The sequence below is a fragment of the Limulus polyphemus genome, unplaced genomic scaffold (assembly GCF_000517525.1).
Source record: "Limulus polyphemus unplaced genomic scaffold, Limulus_polyphemus-2.1.2 Scaffold528, whole genome shotgun sequence".
Taxonomy (NCBI): domain Eukaryota; kingdom Metazoa; phylum Arthropoda; class Merostomata; order Xiphosura; family Limulidae; genus Limulus; species Limulus polyphemus.
In genome coordinates, this window is record NW_013666138.1 from 276,417 (window position 1) to 298,386 (window position 21,970).

The 21,970-nt window shown below is 29.5% G+C and overlaps 1 protein-coding gene across 1 annotated transcript in view; it reads left to right on the forward strand.

The window, feature by feature from the left end:
• The window catches only part of LOC106458887 (dedicator of cytokinesis protein 11-like), a 168,422-nt gene that overhangs the window by 52,037 nt on the left and 94,415 nt on the right, over positions 1 to 21,970 (forward strand). The window contains 7 exon segments of the mRNA XM_022385244.1: positions 3,025 to 3,117; positions 3,611 to 3,696; positions 3,698 to 3,769; positions 11,733 to 11,820; positions 13,150 to 13,236; positions 14,404 to 14,490; positions 16,942 to 17,049. Of these exon segments, the coding sequence (XP_022240952.1) occupies positions 3,025 to 3,117; positions 3,611 to 3,696; positions 3,698 to 3,769; positions 11,733 to 11,820; positions 13,150 to 13,236; positions 14,404 to 14,490; positions 16,942 to 17,049 (621 nt within the window).

Below are 21,970 nucleotides of genomic sequence, written 5' to 3' on the forward strand. Positions count from 1 at the left end.
CATTGTAATGTTTACTGATAAACTGCCAAATTTCATTAACATATGCTTACTAATTTAAAAGTTATAGCATGAAAGGTATAACAAGTACAGACTGGTTATTAGGTCGGTCCTAGGGACCGAGCCTGTACTGAAAGAGTTAAAAGGACCAAAAGGAGGAAGCTTGATCTTGCTGAAGGCTAGATGATTTTTCCCCCTTATTTTGTTTCACTTTGTTTTTTAAGTGTCTTTTTTTTTAAGTGATTTTTTTGTACTTTTCTACAATTCCTCAAAATATTCTTAACCATTTTGAGTTTCTCATTTTGTTTACTTTTCCTGGACTTTGCTGGTTTATTTTCCTGTATTGTTTTCACCCAGTAGTGAGTCCTCTTCTTTCCTTTTTTTTTAATGTGATTTTTGAATATGTGGCAAAAAAAATCAAATTACAAAGTAAAAGTTATTTGTATTTGATATTATGGAGAAAATAAGTTCAGAGTTAAGATTCTTACATAGCCTTTTGGCTCATACATTTTAAAGATCTCTCAATTAATATAGTTGAAACAAGTAATAAATTTTTTTAACTCTTGACAGGTGCCACACCCACCTTCAACAGATTTGTTTGAGCTTTGTAGCCTACATTTACAGGTTACATACACATGTATATAGTCATTAGAAAGAGCTCATTTTACACTATAATCTAACAATAGTTATTTTGAAATTGGCATGCAGTTGTCATCACAGAGTATATGTGACTGACTATAGTATTGTTGGCTGCTTGATCGACTATAGTACTTACGGTTGTTTGTTATCTAATTATGTTATAGTTAGAGATACAGTTCAATTGTAGTCAGATCCTACTTTTATAGAGTAGTTAATTATGTATTACTAATGTTTTAAAATTCCTAAATGTTTAAACATTTTCAAATATAAGTCATACTTTGCATCAGTTCTCAAGGCTTATGATATTACTCGCTGAATGAAAATTTTGCTGAAGCGATGTGCATATCTGTCAGAGACACTGTAATATGCAGCGAGAGCACCATTGACTTGTGTCAAGATAAAGAATAAATTGTAAAAGACAAGAAAGGAAAATAAAACATTAAAAATTAACTATATGTGAAAAGGAAAAGAACTGAAATTATGAATATAACCAGAAAATATCTCCAAAAGATATTCTACAAAAAATTAAAAGGTAAAATGTATGTACTTTTTTCTATTTTCTAATTTTAATCATTTCATTTTATTGTACAATGATGATAATAGCTAGTTAATGATATGATAGAGAAAATGAAAAATAAAATCTCAACATTTACCTTAAAAAACTTTTGATATTCATTTAGAAGGTTTTAGAGGTTACGGAAATGAAATATGAAAACAATAAGATGAAGACAAGTAATTTTATTTTAAAAATGGAAATCACCTTGCACTCAAACTATTAACAGTTTAAGTACAAATAACTACTAAAGATAAATACCATTTTTATTAGAAAGACATAATTAAAATAATGTCACTCATTGTGTACAAAATACTTATAACCTTTAACAGAATCTTATATGGTTTTGTGAGGAATGCTCAGAGTTATCATATGTTTTTTTTCATAAAAGGCTTTCACCACTCAAGGTGATATGAACTGTGTCAGCCTGTGCAGAAAGGGTTAACAGAGCAGATCAAAAAGTTGACTCTTATTCTTTTAATGTCTTATGATCTATATCACCATTTCTTTATTGATCCAACAAAATGTATATTTAAAGTTCTGTCTGAATTATTCCATATCTTTCTTAAATATGAACTTAGATATTTGTTACTTTAAGAAAAAATATAAAAATATGTTTATATAACTTTTACTACACTGGAGAAACTTTAATGCATGTTCTGGCCAGTGATAGTAACTCAGCACTTCACAGTTTCTGTTTTAAATTAGAAGACTGACAAGCAAGAGGAAATTTGGTCATGGAGAAAAGTTTAAATCTTGCCGAAGTAAATATCTTACTTCTAGGCTTAAATATCTGGTAAATTATTATTTCAAAGTCTAATCTATAAACTTTTAAAAATCTAAGAAAAATGTAAAATGATTAATGTGTAATAAACTTTAATGTTATTTTGTATACCTCATTGGTCTGATTTTATTATTATCTCATTCACTATCAGTTATGTTAAATTTCTAGTGATACTATTTTGTGTGGAACATGTCAGACTTCAGTGTTTGAACTAATGTATTTGTTATAACAGTTGTTTTTCAAAATCTGATTTTCATTTGTAAGGCACAGTTACTCATGACACCAAAAATGGTAATCTCTAATTTTGGGAAAAGGTTTTTTACATAGGACTTGATTTGTATAACCAGCTATATTTTTTAACTTGTTTTCTCAGAAATATCCACTATAATGTTCAAAGAATAGAATGAACAACCTTAATGTGTGTATAATATTCCACAGCATGGCCAAGTGGTTAGCATGCTAGACTGTGAATCTGAGGTCCATGATACACTTCCCATTGCCAAAAAATTGCACTTTGCACTTTTGGCTGTGTGTGCATTGTAAGATTAATGGTCAAATCCCACAATTCTGTAAGATCAGCTCAAGAGCTGCCACTAGGTACCATTCCATTAGTGTTATCAGCTCAAAATTAGCACAGATAACTCTAATTTCATGTGTAGCTTTGCTTGAGATTTACAAAATAAACAAATGGGTACTTTCCTAAATATGAAGTGTTTCTTTTGCTTTTTTATATTACTTAAAACCTATGAGTTACCACACAAACTAAAATTATTTTTTATCAATTAGTTGAGCATCTGTGTGTTTTGCTTACTCATGAATATGTTGGTACATTGAGTTATGGGAAAGATGTATTAAGATCAGTGAACATAAGCATTTTTATTTCTTATGAGATCTATTATTCATGTAAAATAGTAGTTTTAATTTCTTGTGTATAGTTTAAATCATATTGTCTTTTAACAAATCCTTTGAAAAGTGAAAAAAATCAAGCTAGTGTACAGTTTTACCTTGTAGTTTTTGTTTTCACAAATCCTTGATCCTAATTCTTCTACAGTGTGTATATGGTCGGCCAGGAGAGCCTGTGATCACCACCCAAGCTTATACTGCAGTTATTCACCATAATAATTGTCCTGATTTTTATGAAGAGGTGAGAAAACAGTAACTTTTGTCTGTGCTTAAAGCGATATTATGTTTTATACAATTTTTGAAGTAAACAAACTTGTGTTGTTAGTATTATTAAAATCCTTGAGTGCTGCTTATGGTGTTTTAATTTTTAAATTTCAAAAGCTTATCCTAAAGAGAAATTTAAAGACCTCTATCAGTCAATGTTTTATTGTGTGATTGATTTTAAACAGGAATATTTCAAATGCGATATATTTTATCTGCCTCTATTTAAAATTTCTTTTAAAGTCACAAAGTGTTTTAGTTGAATATTAACTACCTTTGGATTGGTATTTCTTCTATGCAATGTATAACTTGTACTTCAAAGATATAGAAAAATTATCTTTTTCACATAATATATCTGGTATATTGAATGTGTTTAGGGTAAGTAGCTAATTATTTTTTGAAATGTCATTTGAATTGGTAGTTGTCTGACATTTTTTGCATTTTTCAGACAACAACTTATTTTGATCCAACAGGTAAAATTAGTTATTCCTTCTCATGTGCATGAGAAGCATCACATCTTGTTCACATTCTATCATGTGAGTTGTGAGCCTCCAAAAAAATTCTAAGCGTAGAGACAGTCCTGTTGAAAGTGTGGTGGGGTATGTGTGGCTTCCTCTCCTGAGCAAAGGAAGGTATGTAAAAAATACAAAACAGAGAAAGAGGTGATGAAAATGAAATGAAACTATCTATATTTACTTTATGGCTTTTTGCTGTAAATAATAATGTTGATTTTTTCATATGTGGACTGTGGTTGCACCAGTGAAATGTAAATAGGTTATAAATACTCATAATACATTTTCACTTTACTGTTTGTTTTTTGTTCAACCTCCACCTCATGTAAGTATGTTTGTAATAAGTTCCGATGCTTTGCTTGCATCTGTTGATATAAAATAAAATAAAATGTATCAAGATGTCTACTGCCATTTATGCTGAGAGTTCTGTGAGTGTTTTAAAGCATGATCTAAAGCAGGCATGTGCAACTTCCTACAGGGCACGAGCTGGATAAAAATTTTTAAATGTAATAGCAGGCCACACTGTATGAAGCAAAAGTAAAATTTAAAAAGACTGTTACTTCCTAACCAAAATTTCTTGTTATTACCATAAAAAGGGTATATATAGAGTAACAGTAGAATATACAGTGAATGAGAGTATTATCCAAATAATAAAAGTTATGAAAAATAAAATGTTTTAAGTCATTTACTATAACAGTAATTGGATTAGATGCATTCAGTGGGATGCCTGGAGCATTTCTCTCACAAGATGGTCAGTGTTCGGGAAAATATGTGAAGTTGCTACATACAATGTGTTTTCTAGATGTGAATCAATTATTCTTGTCCTTGTTTCAGATTTCACAAACTTCATTCTACAAAAAAAATTTTGCAGATGTAAGTGCTCCCAAATATGGTTATTCTCTTTTGAGTGAAGGCAATAAGTTTTGGATATTTGTCAGCTAGAAAATATTTCTTATAAAACTTGGCTTTTGAAACATCCTTCATTTTTGTCTTCAGAATTGAGTCCTCTTGCAGCTCAATAAGTTCCATCTGCAAAGGGGGTGCTGTTTGCTTCACATCAACATCAAATGAGGAAGAGAAGGTTTTAAACTTGCTTCTTGTGCTTGAAAATCCCAAAACCTAATGTTTAATTCGTCAATTAAAACCTTCAACTTATCTGCAGATGAATCACAGTCAAAATTTTCATTGTGATTTGCAAGCATGGGAATATGATAAGCACTGCCTTTCCTTAGCTGGCTTTCTCAGAGTTGAAGTTTGTTCTGATATGCCTTAACCCTATCACCACAGGCATCCTATACAGTGCATGTCATCAAGTTTTAGTGACTTGCATTCAAAATTTAGTTAAACTACTTTTTGTTTATGTTATACAATTAGTATAGCATAAATTTGTAATTAATAATCCATATTTTAATGGTATATAAGTTTGAAGTTCTTAATTTTAAGGCAATATTAAACAAAATCCTGAATTTCACCCAGTGTGAGAAATGGGACATATTTTCTCTAGGCATCCTCTCTTCTCTATTTTATTCACCCCCACTCCAATAAGTACAAAATTTAGTGTAAATTACTCACTATAAAGTTGCCATTGCTGAGACAAACCACAATTTTTATAACCTTTAATCCTGTTTGGTTACAGAGCATCCAATAGAAAATCAGACCCCTTTTGCCACACCTACCTGTCACATACTTTCTTGCAGGATTTGTTAATAGTTCTCTCTTATTCTTAATACTATATTATGTATAACCAATAGAAAATTCAGGTTTTCATCTGTCAAATAACGTATCATATTACATTGTTTTCTGAACAGAAAATTGTCATTTTCTCTTTTAGTACAAGCTTCGTTCCCATGGGAAAGATAATGACTAGCTTGAATGGACTTGTAACAGCTCTTGTCAGTAGTTTAAAAACAAATGTATAATTTTGGTGTGTTGCTCAAGAAATCAGTGTAACTTACTCTCACCCCTGCAAAACAGCCAATAGTACATAAAAATAAGCCAAAAAATATGATGATTTTATATAACTAGGAAACTTAAAATCAAATTAAGCATCAAAAAATAAAAACAAATCTTTATAAAATTATAGTTTCAAGATCCTGATATATACACAAGCATACATATATAAATAAAAAAGAGGACTTATCTATATTAAATTATTTATGCTGTACATAGGCATAAAATATATCCTTTAAAATAAATTGTTAATGCTATATATACAAGATACAACAATAAAATACAAGAAATTCTACAAAAAAGATGCATCTGTCTTTTAGTTACTGGTAGTCACCAAACAAGATTCCTGAGAAAAACTCTTAACTCTCTCTCTACGGCTTGTTCAATTCGACTGAGCTCTTGACTCAATATTGACATTTAGAGTTTACATGCTATAATTTCTAATGTGTTTTGTGTATCTTCACAATCAGAATTTTTACTAACAATTTCTCTGTGAATATATGGAGTCAAAATGTTGACTGCTTCGAGTGCAAAGTGATTTTCATGTTGAGATTAAAAATACTTTTATTCTTATGAAAATTGTCAAGTTTAATTTGCATAATCTTTAAAACTTCCTAAGTAAATTTTAATTTTTTTCAGTAAAGCTTTACATTTTATCTGTTATTTCCTCCACCCTAACTGTATACCTCATAACCACCATAAAAAATATGAAATAAATCTAACTACCCTTCTTTTCTTTCTTGAATGACTTCAAATTGTAACAGGAAGCTACATTTGTTTATCCTAAATAGCTAGAGAGCAAATGTCACACTTCTCATTCTAGTGGAGATTGAGCATTTTTGTAAATATTTCCTCATAAAATTAAGAACTTAAAACTTATATATTATTAAAATTTGATTTAGTAATTACATTTTGATGCCAGGTTTATTAATATGATTGATAATAATGTAGTTTAATTAAATTTTGAATGTAATGCTGTAAAAAGGTTGTGACATGCACGAAAAAGGGTACCCATAGGAAAATATTTAAACATTAATGGAAAAAAAAGGAAAAATTATTTAACTCTTTCAGCACAGGCTCAGTTCCTTGTGACCATTTTGTGATTGTTATATTTTTCATGCTATAACTTTTAAATTATTAAGCTAATGTTAACGAAATTTGGCACATTGTCAGTAAACATTACAATGCTTTCATACACAAAATATCAATTTTTTTTATTAAATCTTAAAGTTTGTAAAGCAATGTTTTCTTGTGCCTTTTTTTTTTCTTTTCGCATGTTGCCTATCTAACATACAAAGTGATTTTCCTTTTAAGATTAAAAATACTTTTATGCATCAGAAAATTTTCAAATTTCATATGCGAAATCTTTATAATGTCCAGATAATTATCAAATATTTCTTAAGAAAAAACTTTATATTTTATCTGTTATTTTCAGCAATGAATCTCTGTACGATGTGGTAGATTTGACCAATCTCATAACCACCATAAAAAATTAGGAAATAAATATAAATTATGCCTCTTTCATTCTAGAATGAACACAAATTATAACACAAAAACATAAATGCTTAGACTAAATAGCTTAAATTTCGTAACATTATACATTTATATATATTTAGTATTTTTATTCTATTGACCTTTCAGCCATGCCTGGCTAACAATACAGAAGTTACAATGACGCCGCACATTCATATTACCGTATCCAATAACATAAATCTGACCTTTGGTCTGTACAAAGTAGTTTGTCTTGGCTGTGTTTTAGTTGACTAATATTTTGTAAAATATAGTCACATTTCAATTATTATACATTATATATGTATATAGATTATTGCTATTTAGAAATCAGTTCTTAAACTTATTTTTCTTAAAACATAGAACAGTAAATAAAGAAGTAAAGCAAACAATTCTCTCTTCTAGTTACAACCTTTATACTTGGTTGCTGCTTGATGTAGGTTGCTTAAGCCTTTAAAACTTTTGCACATGGAGGATATTAAACAAAATATTTTTTTTTAGGTTTTATATATATACATTTGAATAACTAAGAGATCATAAATTACTACATAAATACCATAGAATTCCATTATAGTTTATCAAGCTTAGTAACTAAGATGTATTTTAGTCTAAAAAAAAATATGAAATTTCGAGCAGCCTAAACACACACCCTACCTTCTTGAAACATTGGTTCAAAAGAAAGAAATGGCATCCAAGCCCATTAAAATGGCTGAGAAAGCCACTAGGAAGACATTCTGAGCTTCTGATTGGTTATTCATGTCATATATAGAAGTAAGTGTATAGAAGGGAGTGTTTCCAAAAATGGAAAGAGGTGGGTGGGGTACCACTGTGTTTGATTTATTACATGAACAATATCTTAGCAAACAGATATCGGTAATTTGAGTTTCTGATTTGTACGAAACTATAGACTTAGTATTTTGACATTACAAACATCTAATGTGAACGAATGCTGCATTGAACGTACCATGTCACACACAAAAATTGATGTTTAACTGTGTTTTTTAATATTTACTTTTAAATTAAGAAATTGAGTAATGTATAATACTAAAATTTGAATTATAATCTACAGTTTGATAACAAACTGAAAAATGTGAATGTAAGTCAACAAATGAGTTAATATGACCTTTCACTTGTGACCCGTCTCAAAAGGGTTAATAAAAAATTAAAACAACTAATTCTAATACAAACATTATGTACATGAATATACCACCACTTACTAAACCATCCTTCCAGACTGGATTGAAATCAGTTTGGATTGGTTTTATGGGCTGTGCCATTTGTGAGCCATCCTGGGACAGGAGCAGGTGGTATCTTCCTGGCTGATCCTGCTCCAATGATAATACTGTGGTTAGGAAAAAAGCCTGCTGGTTCCCTAAACTCTGAGTCAAAGCCATAGAAAGGGTCAGGCAGAGTCTGCTTGTCGAGAGATCCCACCAGCAGAACTTTTTCACAGGCTCTATGTGTACTGCTGGGATGCCAACAGAACTATGAAGGGTTTGATGCTTCAGGCTGCTCCTGCAATTCATTGTTCAATTTATCTCCTTCCATGTAGTGACACAGTTCTATCTGCAAAGTTTTTAGCATGTCCAATCTAAAACAAGGTAGCCAAAAGAGTCAAGGATTCAGTCACAAAAATTTCATAAATGAAAGGTACATGGTCACATGGATTCTGATTGGTCAGAGTTCAGTTAGAAGTATATGTTAAAGCTCTAATGGTCTATTTAGAGTGAAAAACTATTGCCTCAGTCAATTAACATTTCTACAGACCTATGCGTACTTGTTTATAATGCCTGTAGAGAATTTATCTCCTTCATCAGTAAATGCTCAGATCACACAGGCTACATGCTTTATTTACATTCAGCTGTGCTCTACACCATTGTCATTGCTATTACAACAGCTCACATTTACCTTGGAACCCAGCTATATTCTCTTCACTATTGTCTTGCTGTTATGCAAACTGAGCCCAGATTAAATAGGAAAGAAATAATGGGCATGACTGTAAACTCAAGTTACCAAAATTGGCCATCCACTACAAAGACACTAACCTTGATTTTCTGACTGTGGAAACATTAATTTAGACATCTCATTTCCAATCAGACTTCCTTCAGATACAATTTTAACAAAGCTAAATGCAACTATGAAGCTATATATATACTCAGGGGTTACTTCTTGCCTCTGACAGTACACTCACATTCTGCACTTTCATGCATTTCAACTGCATTTTGAACTGAAAAACTGTTGAGAAAATATCCAGTAAAAATGTGTGCTTCTCAAAATACTACATTCTGATGAATGGAAAATGTGAATCATAATAAAATAATACACTAGGTGCACAGTTTGTATTATATAAACTACTGTTGGTGAATTTTACTTTCTTCAAATAAGTTCAACTACTTACAAAATATCATTCACTGCTGCTAGCAAAATCACTAGATCAAATTCTGTTTTCTTCCAAGTATAGCATAAACTTAGCTGTTACTCTTATATTTTCTATAAAAATCCACTGCCTGCTGAATATTTCAGTTTTGAAACAGAAACATTCTGTCACCAGCTTTAAGGACTATATCAGGTATGTTGTATATTGAAATAATGCTTTACAAGCCAATAATCACAATTAACTTCATACAACAAAGTTGTATCATCAGAACAGATCCTTTATTCTCATTCATATGTTGCATGATAGTTGTGTTCTCAGTTTAATTGATTCATTGTGTTGTATAACACACATAAACAGCTTTATATAGCATCCATACACAAGTGGAACACCATAAATGTATATTACGATATTCATTTATTTCAATATTACATATCAACACTTTATCAGTAGTTGTAGACCTATATAGGGTAGCTACACCAGCTATAGTGCCATATCCTGCTGCTATTTACAAGCTGTTTAACTCAACACTTATTCTTGGCATTAAATAATAAATAAATTTTCAAAAGACTTTTTTTAAATATAATGGCCAAAAAGCTACTAAAATGTGCACATCAACATCAGATTGTTGGTTTGTGGTATAAACTTACAACAAATCTGTTGGTAAAAACCATAGTTTATGTTGTAATGAAAAAACGTCTATTCAGAAGAGAGCACAAAAAATGGAATTCCTAAATATGTGTCTCAAACTAATTATATTTCATTATTTATGGAGAATGTGTGTGTGACAGAGAGAAAGTTGTAGACTTGTGCCTGTAATGACTAACCTTTCTTTGTGTCTCCAAGTAAAGTAATGGCTGGATACGTGTCCAAATGGAATTCAAACCACTATGATATAAATGTTAGGTATATAACACTTTTACCACATTTAGATTTAGAGAACAAGTAGAAGTTTTTTTATTGACAGTATCTAAACTTTCAACATTATAATATGAAGTTTATTGTTCAGAATGAAAGTGAGTGTAAGTTGGCTGTTTTAGAAACTTTAATTCATAAAAGTCAAGATGGCTTTGTTGTGAGTTTGTGACACAAAGTAGCATTCTCAGATTTATATGCATATTTTGGTAGCATTGTTTCTATCATATTTAAAAACGATTTTGTGAAAGTTCTTGCCTATGAAGCTTATAATATTTGAAGAAACAACACTTCTTACATACTTAGATTAATAACATAAGATGTTATTTTAAAATAGATAAATTCAAAGTATTATAATTCATAAAACCACTTGATCTAAGCTCAGTAAAATTAACACCCCTACTACTATGAATTTTGATATTACAAAAATATTTTTGACATTACTGTTGCAATACATATGTGGGTCACTAATTCCAGTACTTGAATGGGAAAAAAAATCACAAAAAATTATAAACAGGTCATATCATAAAAATAAATTAACTTGCATTTTGAGTCTGAAATTAGAATTTTATTTTTTCTTTACATTTTAAAGATAAATTTCCAAAACAGAAAATGTTGTTCATCATGTATAAATTTAAATGTCCTGGCTGTGCCAAGGAGTACATAGATTAAATACTCATATTAAAAAAAAGAGTATACACAGAATTGACCAAGACTTTCTTCCAGTGTTGTAGAGTGTATGTTATCTGTAGACAGTTGTAAAGTTTCTGGTGGTAATTTTATTATATTGAATAGAGCTGATGATGCATTACTACAGTTGTGGAAACATAAAAAGTCTGCTGATTGCTAAATAGAGACCTGCTTGAAACCAACAAGGTTTGGCCTAGCCTTCACACCTCAAACTGTTAGTTCTTTATAAATTATTATATTTGTATTTACAGATTTATCAATTTTTATAAACTTTAAAATATTATGTGATATTCTCAGCTAAAGAACATCAAAAGACTTTGTCATCTTTGGATCAATTTGTAATTAGACACAAATTTGCTTTCATTTCTTCACATCTCTGAACTGTTCCAGTGAAAGTTGTATAGCAAGGCTAGAACTTACATTTTGCTGTTCCACTAGTGAAACTTTCTGTTTCTGACTGAAGTTGTTCTTTTAGTAGAATTAATTTGGTAATGTGGTCTCTGGTAGACTGACTTCAGACAGCCCTGTACACACATTAAACAAAGTTGACATTTTGTTTCTCTTATCTATACTGAATTTATATGCATCCTAATTGATAAATCTGCATTTAACAATGTTAACTTAGCATATTTTTTCCTTTTTTAGGTTGAATGTTGATCAGCATAATTTGGCTGTGGCTTCACATCTTCCAACAGGATATCTTTCCTGTGAACCTCTGGGCTTAGGCAAGGGAGTAAGTTCAAGCTCAACTGGCTCTCTGATGTATAATTACACAGTAAAATTATATTTTCTTTAAATTTAATTTTACTGAAATGCTGATTACCCATCAATGGAAATAAATATATCATTAAAGATATGTTTTTCAAAAGTTTTCTCTTGTAATTTTAACATATCACACAATAAGTGCCAGATTAATCAACTGAGCAGACAATGAACAAAATCCTTTTTTTAACCAAAAACAATGAAACTCAGTGTGGAAGGATGAGAATTAACTCTATATTTATATAAACATGTATATCAACTGTAAACATTCACTACAACAGAACATGTTTGAAACTTACAGTTTTAATGTGAGAGGACTTTGTACCAAAAAACAATTAATAATATGTTCATCAAGAGGAAATAAAACTGACTTATTACTCCAGGTAAAAGATAAATTTACTTATTAGTCTAGTTTTGACTTTTTTGTTTATCGAGTTATATGTCTACGTTAGTATGCAGTCACAAATTAACTTCGTTAATCATTTGTCTGTATATTGACTTGTAAACGTTTTACTCTTAATGGATCTTTAAAAATAATGCTTTTTTTTTATATAAATGACAAGTACTCTCCAGTGCACATTGCAGTCTTTAAATTATCTAATTTTGTGATTTGTTTCATATAAATTCAGTTCCTGAGGTAGGTGTACTACATTGTTTTAGCTCTGTTATTTTGTACTTTTCTTCATACCAGATGAGTTCCTGAGGTTTTAAGTTTTTTAGTTATTATCATTTTCATTTACAAGGACTAGTAAGTTTAACTTAACATTTAACTATCCAAAACTTAAGTACTTTAATGTGTAATTGAATATTAATATTTCATAGTCTTACTTATATAGATCTTGAGTTGTCTCCCCTTTCCATCTAGCAAAGCAAATTAGAGCATGTGGTACTTTTCTGTGCAGTAATGGTCTTTAATTATATAAATAATTTTTGAAGATAACTTTCTTTAATGGTGTATTGTATTTCTCAACCAAACTTGAATGATAATTATTATATATCCCACAAACCATTTTTATTTGTAGCAGAATAAATTAAAATGTGAAACTGGGCTGAGCTAATTCACAACTGTTTTGTTTTGGAGATACACTGATTTTGGGAGGACACATGTAAAACAAACACAGTGTATATTTTTTGGAACTGTACTTTCTTGTAATTGTTAATCCCTCTTGTTAATTACTATTAATATTTGTAACTACAACATAGAATAGTTTCTAAACTTCATCTTTAATATGATAGTCATATCTTCTTATTACTGAAATTAAAAGATATCCTTAATACATAGTAGTTACTAAACTTCTAGTTTAGTGGCCCTGATATTCGATGGCTAGATGGTGGAAAAGAGCTTTTTAAGGTGGAGTTGAAATTGGTATCTACAGTCTATACCAAGGTAAGATAACATTTTTTGTATTATTAACTCATTGCATATTGGAGTGAGCTTTAAAGTATTCAGAAAGGTATAATTATCAATGTAAAACTATGTATATAGTTTTATAATTGTGGTAATATTGAGTATTAGAAACTGAAGAGAAATTATTAATTTATTATTAGAAGAGAAAATTTGTTTGCAGCTATTGTATGAATATTTTATAGCATTATGATAAAATAGTGGATAAGGCACAAAATTATGTTAGTTTTAATTGAATTTACATTTAAAAATACTGTGTATCCCACCAAGTAAAATTTAGATTTTGGAAATTTAATCCTAGTATTACCCATAGGGAATATGCATGGACTCCTTTACCTTTTTAAGCACATTTTCCTAAACTACTTATATACTAAATTGTTTGCTGGTCCACAACGTTTTTGCTTACAGAATTCATAGTAACATGAGACACACAAAATATTTAATTATACCCATCACTGTTGTGGTTAACTCTTCTAATTACCCACTTTCTATGTATTTTACAAAGATAATGAGTGATTTCACCCACTTTTTTGTCATTTCTTTACACTATAATGTAATGGGCAAAATATAAAAGAATCACACCCTACTGACAGTGTACAGTATATTAAAAAAAATTGATAATTTGAGGGTTAAAACTTAACTTGATAATTTATTTTGAGGTTTTGAAACTAGAAATGTATACTGGTGTGCTCAGATTTGTGCTGAATTGCTCTCTAAATCTTAGATATGGTATATCTGATTTTCAGGTGCTGATTTTAAGCTCAAGATGTGGGTAGTTTGTAAAAATAGTGGTAAAAGTAGTTAATTCACAAAGCCAAGTGTATCATAAAATAGCATATTAACAACAAATATCTGTTTCTGTATAGCAATAATAGCAAGCTAGCAGCCAAAATAGGGATTTGCAGCTTCATAGGGGTTTCTTTTAGCAATAATTTTTAATTGTTACATTATTTGTTATAGATTTACACACTAGCTGATATAAAGGTTTTCAACTTCATAGAGATTTGTTATTTAACATCTTGTTTCTTTACTTTTTATAGCCATGACCTCCGATCCCTATTACCCTTTTTTAAAAACGTTAATTTTTTAAATATTCTAGTTTCAATGATAATTGCTTGTTGAAACAGCAGTATTTATTTCTTTTAATAGGATCTTCATTTACATAATTTCTTTTTGCACTGTCAGAAGCTCCAAGATACAAAATTTGCAGACTCAGAAATTAAAACTTTACTTAAGGTAAGACACAAAACCCATTTCTGTGGTTTTCTGTTGTAAAGGTAAGTTTAAACACGTGTATGGTTGAGCTTTATGTAATGTTCAGTATTTAGGGAAGATTTTAAAGGACCACATTTCCTAAAGAATGGGCAACATTTTCATGATAGCATGTTACGTGCTTTAAAACAAAATTTTTTATAACACTATTTAGTTTGAAACTTTCAAAATTGCCAAGTTTTCAAACAAATACAGCTTCAACAGGACAAAATTAGAACTTACAAAGAAATGGTTCAAGTCACCATTGTAAGGGGAAAATAATTAAGTAATCAACATTTTGACCAATTTATCTTTATAATGGAGGCTGTTTGGCCAAAACAATGACTACTTAATTTTTTCCACTTATACACATTTTAATCATTTATTTGTATTTTCAAAAACATTGATTAATCTTGGTGTGGTTTAGAAAAGACTGCAATTTAGATTAATAAAATCATATTTATTTCTTAATCTGCCCATTTCGTTTACCTTGTTGGATTCAGTGTAAAGTGTCCCATAAATTTTGAAACTAGATTTATAATAATCACAAAAGCTTTGAAACTAGATTTGTAATAGTCAAATAAGCTTTGAAACTAGATTTGTAATAGTCACAACATTTAATTCAAAAGTGACTGAAAAAAATATAATGTGTAACATTTAGAATAGAACATTAAACAACTTATAATAAATGAAATTGTTGAAGAACCTGTTGAAATAGAATTACATTTGTATTTTTCCTACATATAAGCTAATTTTTAATTGATAAGCCATAACGAAAAATGTTAAAAATATAGAATGTTTTTGTAAATAAGCATGTTGATTGAATGTGTTAGAAAACGTGTAGAAATTATAAAAGTTTACTCACATGTTATTTTAAGTGAAATAATTGAAGCCGAGAAGATTTATTTGTTTTGTATTGCTTTAATAACTGACTCAATTAAAGTTTTAGATGGCTTGTTGTGCAATATTTTAGTTTCTCCTTAAGTATGAGATAACAGTAAATGCTAAAACTTAGAAATGGTGTTTATTAATGCATCATAAATGATGTTGCTAATTAGTTACCTCTTGGGATTAGATATTTTTTATACTTTTCCCAATTTTCTTTTTTTTTTTTTTTCATGCAGAGAAACGTTAACCCTTAACCCACCAGGTGTCTTGAAATTCATGTAGAGAGATTTTTTGGTTGTATCCAGATGTTGAATCAGTACTATAACAACTGAAGAAAATTAATTTTAATGTAAAAAAAGTAAAAGCAGGTTATTCTACTCAATGCCAATTTTGATTTTCTATTTAATAGTTTAAAGTCAAGCAAAATTTAAAATGTCAGCTAAAAGCATGTTTAAACAATAAGTTATTACAAAGAGAAGTAATAAATGATTGAAGGAGTGGAAAACTAAAGTCAATGTTTAAAAATGTTTTTTAGTTTTTTTCATAAGTTATAAGATATACTGGTGTGAGAACAATCACTATTAGGCAGATAGAGATTTGTCATTAGTATACACAACTTACATGCAAGTTTGTTTGTTTCAGAATTTACATGCTAAGCTACACAAAGTGCTATCTGTGCATTGCCATCCTTGAATTTGAAGTGAGTAAATAGAGGAAAGGCAATTAAACAGCTCTTATCTGATCAAGTGGTTGCAGACTGACCACACTTTTATAGCATGCCCACGGCCCCAAACTACAAAGCATGTTTTTGCAGCATTGCTCCACAAACCATAAATCGTCAGCTTCATAGTCTGATCACATTAACCATTAATCCACAACCAGGCCCAAAATGGACTATATGCACTGTGTCCACCATAGTATTCAAACCCTCAAACTTACTGCTGAGGAGGGCTACATGTAAGTGGAAAGTGAAAGTAAAATAACAACTGCATATTGACAAAAAACAAAACAAAAGTAGCAATAAAATTTATAAATTATACAAACTTATTACCACTGGTGAGACAGTGAAGAATATCATGAGTAATGAATTTTGTTGAGGATTTAAAATGCAATAGATTTAATATGAATGCTCTTAATGTTCTACATTTCTATCCAATTTTAAAAGAAATTTATATATCATAATAGCTGCTATGATAGAAGTATGGACTACCTGGTGGGGAAATGGTTAATAATTAAAAAATCATGGGATTAAAAAATTTTCAGTCTAAAAAATAAAATTATGTAAATGTAGAATTGAGACCAGGAATCCCCTGTAGAATGTTAGTATGCACTTTTTCACTGCATTCTTTTCAACATAGTTACACAAAATTTATTAAATATGATTGTCTTTCTCATTTAAGTTTATATTTCGAATTTCATCTGGCTAGAAGTGAAACCTCAAATTTAAATGCCACATCTCAGGAGGCTTAATCGCTTGAAAAACAAATAAGAATTCATAACTTTGTGTTTATGTTCTTGTCTCTTCTCCTTATTGCATTTATTATCCAGTCTTGGGGTCTAAGTTGTTTGGATGTAGGAACATGTCCAAGTTTTCCATCTGTCTGTAGCAAGCCCCGTCCAGTAAGTGCACCTGTCTCGCAAGACAGTACCCCACCAGTGAGTAAGAAGCTCTTCTTCAGTGTGTGTGTGTGTCTGCATGCCATTGATGAGTTATTGCATGACACAAGTGAATAAAATATGTCACTAATACATACAGAAAGCATGGCTGCCTGCTGATAATTTGCTGTATAGTGTTAGAAAGAGCATGTTACTCTTAAAGAATAATAAACACACAGGAAACACACACAGGCCTATTCTACATACAAGTTATGCAAGTCAAAATTTATTAACATTATGATCTAGTATAGAAGGTTTAGTCAGCACAATGTACGGAAAATAAATATATAAAGACACAGTATGTGAAAAAGAAAAGTAGAAATATTTTGTCAAGAAGAAAGTAAATATTGGTTTTGATTGATTAAAGAATGTAAGCATTTATTATCATAATTTAGTTTAAGTAAACATTTATCTTTATAACTTGTAAAAAGTAAATTTTGATCATCATAACTTGTAAAAAGTAATTGTTGATCATCATAACTTTTAAAAGGAAGATGATGCTCACCATAAGTGAAAGCTAAATAATGTTCATCATAGCTTGTAAAAAAACAAATAAATATTGATCAACATGACTTGTAAAAAAAGTATATATTGATCCTTATATTTTGTAGAAGTTTCATATCAACTTTAATTATCAGTATCAATGTAATGAAACAGCACTACAAGTGGAAGCTGTTAATAATGGGTGTTGTAAATATTAAAGTAGAAAACGTGTGTATGTATGTATATATGTGCGTGTATATATATATATTCACTAATAACACATGAAAAACTGTTGGTTATTGTCATATGTACAGGAAAAAGATGTCTGTGCGTGTGTATAGAAATAGAAAATAATTGGGTTTAAGAGGATGTTGTATAGTGTAGTTATAATCACTGTCACGTGTATTTGTCATGACAACCAATAAAATAAAAATATATTATTACATGCAAGAAAAGCTACTTTAGAGATGACTACAGAACAAGACCTGTAGATTATTAATCATCATGAGTGACTATTAAAAATACATTTGTAGTTTTTGTTACTTGTGTTAATACAATATTACTGATCAGAAGAAACTTTGTGAGATTGGACAAGCTAGAGTTTAGTACATTTTAATGTAGTCATTCTATATATATATTTGGAAAAATATTTGAATGTAAAAGAAAAAAAATGAAATATTTTTCTGTATACGAGAAGCTAGGTATTAAACTAAAAAATAGACAAAAGTATTTTTTACTCTTCACATAAACATGACCTCACACTCAGATTTGTCAGAATCTAAGTCAAACTGATGTTGTCAGTTCACAGATACAAGTTGAGAACAGATATTTTTGTAACACATCTGATTTTTTGTGTGCAACAGATTTTTGCAGTTCACTAAAAACTTGCTATATTTTCTGTAGATATACATTGTACAATCGGAATTATATAGTCAGTATTCCTTCTCCAATATGTGGTCAGGCCATTTCCATTATGTGAATAATTTTCTTATCAAATTTTACCTAAGTTATAGTTTAACAACTTTCATTTTAAATTTTTTCTTTATTGTATGGCCAAACATTTTAAATACTGATTATAATTAATTTACAATTCTAAGCTCCTTTTGTGTGTATTAGCTGTATTTAACATCCTGCTCTTAGCTGCAAAGAAAATATCTACTTACAGTTAGTTGCTCTTTTTAAACATACAATTTTTTAGCACTTTTTAATTTTTAGTCTATTTTTGGTATTTTATAATGCCTTATTTTATCATTTAAATGTATAAGTTTTTTTTTTAAAATACAAATGGAATGTTTTTTTTTATAAACTTTCTCAGATCTAATGGTAAATGATTATTACTCAATAGACAGATTTTAATGGAGATCACGTGAAAAAAAGATGTTTTAAATTATTAAAATAGAATGAGTTAGTTATTGGTGATGAAGGCATTGAAAAAAGTTTTGCTGTAGAAACCTTTGTTTAATACCTGAGAAGTATAACTGACATCAAATTCTCAAAGTTAGATTGATTCTTTAATATTTACATTTAGGTAAAATTCTCATTGGGGGTATTTTGAATTCAGAAAAACTAGTTTTGAAATATAATTCTCCCAAACTTTTAGTCATTGTTTTTACAGAAAGCTCATTTATTTAATTTCTTACTTCTCATTTATTCCAATATATTATTTTTATTTTATCATCAGAAGGTATATGTGCTGTAAATAAGTATTAGAGATGAAAATATAGCACAATACTGGAGATGATTTATCAAAAAAAAAAAAGAGGTCCAAGGGATTTGAAAAGAAAATCATCAGACATTGTCTTATCCTATATATCGTTATTTAGCTGAAAAGAGAATTAAGTGACAGTATTGTCCTTACAAAAATGGTTTGGAACTTAGATTATGCCTTGCTCATAATAAAATATAAAATATTGCACACAAAATACATTTGCTTCACTCTTCAGAGTGTTCAGCTAATCTAATCAACTAAACTTATAAAACAGTACAATAACTTAGATACTATAGATATTTACTTTTATTGGTGCTAGTATTCAAATTGCAAACGCATCATAATGAAGATAGATTTGCTTTTCTTATCATAACTATCAAGAATACAAAAACAAATAAATAAATATTACTTTACAATAACAAGTGAAAAAAGAAATTAAGACAGAGCTTAGGTGCTAACCAAGTAATTTTATTTTTTCAGTTGATTTTCTTATGAGAGTTCTTTGTTTGTTGTAAAACTCAAAGTGTTAAAAACTGTGCAATTTAAAAAATGGGATCATGCATTCTTTGTTTTTTTAAAAACATATAACTTGTATTTTATTTATATTTTTTTGAGATTTTTAATTGTCTATATTTTTAGTATCTTATCCATTAATACATCTTATATGGAATATATATATATAATTTTAGAACATAGGAACTCTTGTTAATTGTGAATGATTATTCCAGGAAAAAAAACCTTTAGCTACTTTTACTCTTCTCTTATGTACCTTATTCCTGTAGTATTAGTGATCTTATCACATCCTGTATTTGAAGCCATCTCTTGCACTGCTCTTATCTGGCTGTGGTAAAATCTCATTTACTGAGATTTTTCTCTCACTTCACACCCTCATAACTTTATTAAACTTGTGTATTTGTATAACTATGTCACTATCAACAGGAATACTTGTATTTTATGAATGATGAAGACCAGACTAGAATCAAAGTTTTTCTTGTATAACCAAGTGATTATGAACTAATTAACTCTGGAAAGTCTTTAGGGAACTTTGAGATTGAAAATATTGTTCTTCTTAAAGAGCCTTCTTTCATGAAAGTTTGTACAAACCACCATTAAAAATCAAGGTTTCCAAACAAAATACATGAAATCAGGATGAAAGGAAGGCATTATGATTCAAAATAAACAGATCAAATTTATTAAAGAGAAGCATAATTAACCATTGTTCATATAAGCAAAGAAAAAGTAGGTTATAAAAATATAAAATACAAAAGAATAAAAGGGCTTTTTTAAGGATTCATTGAAAGAGAGATGTTAAAGCTTCATAATAAAAATAGTTTTATAAAAAATTATCATTTCACCACATAACTTAGATCAAATAAGAACATCACATCTAGACAATCATATGTCACAGTTCTTCAGTAATACACTTAATCTGGCAAATATAGTACAACTGAACTTTCAGTGAACAAACAGTTGAGTAACCTTTATAGCACACATGCATATATGCATTAAGTACAAGGAAATGTGCTTATATTAGCGCATGATTACTTATGAGTTTTAGGTTTGATATTTCTCAAAAGGTATACATGAGTTATTTAACCAAAGCAAGATCTTCCTCTACTTCAGCTACCTGCAATAACTTCTTTCTTCACTACAGACAGGAATCTATGCTATCTAGTAGAAGAGATTAACCTTTGGTTAGCCATGCCCAGCATCCTGCTTTCTATGCTTTACTTTGTCACTGTAAAGTGGAATGAAAGCATTGCTGACTGCTGTGCATCTCTCCTTGCATGACTGAGCATGATGCATGTCCTTCAAGGTTAATATACTTACATTAGCTTAATAATGGATGGAATTATTATGGTCATTTGATGTTATATTGTTAGACTGAAAGTTCTTATTTTCTGAAATTTTGTGGGAAACAAGGTTGTATTTTACTATTTTTAAAAGAAATATAACATCTTTACATGTAATAGGTGTATCTAGTTGCATCATCCTTCTTTTCATGAAGGTATTTCTCATCTTCATGCCATGAACATATAAATTTTAAACTTGAAAGTCTAATTTCAACAAGTCATTGGTTTTGTTTCTAACCACTTATGGTTTTTAACTTCATAATATTACATTGTTGTTTCAAAGCTCTGAAGGTTTTTCTTTTGATATTATTATTCAGGTCACCATAAAACGTCTATCATGGTTAAAGGTGTTACTTTTGTAGGAACATTTATATTTTGAAATTCCAAAAGTATTTATAGAACATACTATATGTGTGCAAATTAGAATAACAGAGCTTTGTATGTGCTAAAGTTCCATTTCAGGAAGTTCAATTTACTGCCCTGCAGAAATGTGTAAGCTTTATATTTTTCTGTGATTATAAATAGACTATTTATGTTTTTTCATCAAGTACACTTTCAGTGATCCATCTGCAACTATCATCAGGTTAGTAATGAACCAAATTTAGCTTAAGTTTAACACTTAAATATTCTAGTTTCTTAATATATAGATATATATATATATATTGTTATGTCTCCGTTTGTTAATTGATTTTCCGTAACTTCGTTCCGACGAAACTTAAGCAACACAAGTCCTTTCTTAATGAAACTGGTTTATTCTTTCCGAATATAACTTTACCGATACACTCAACTTCAACAAACGCTATAACAATGAACGTGCTCAATAATACTTCTGACTGCAGATCAAATACTCACTGTCTACACACATTACATTACCGCG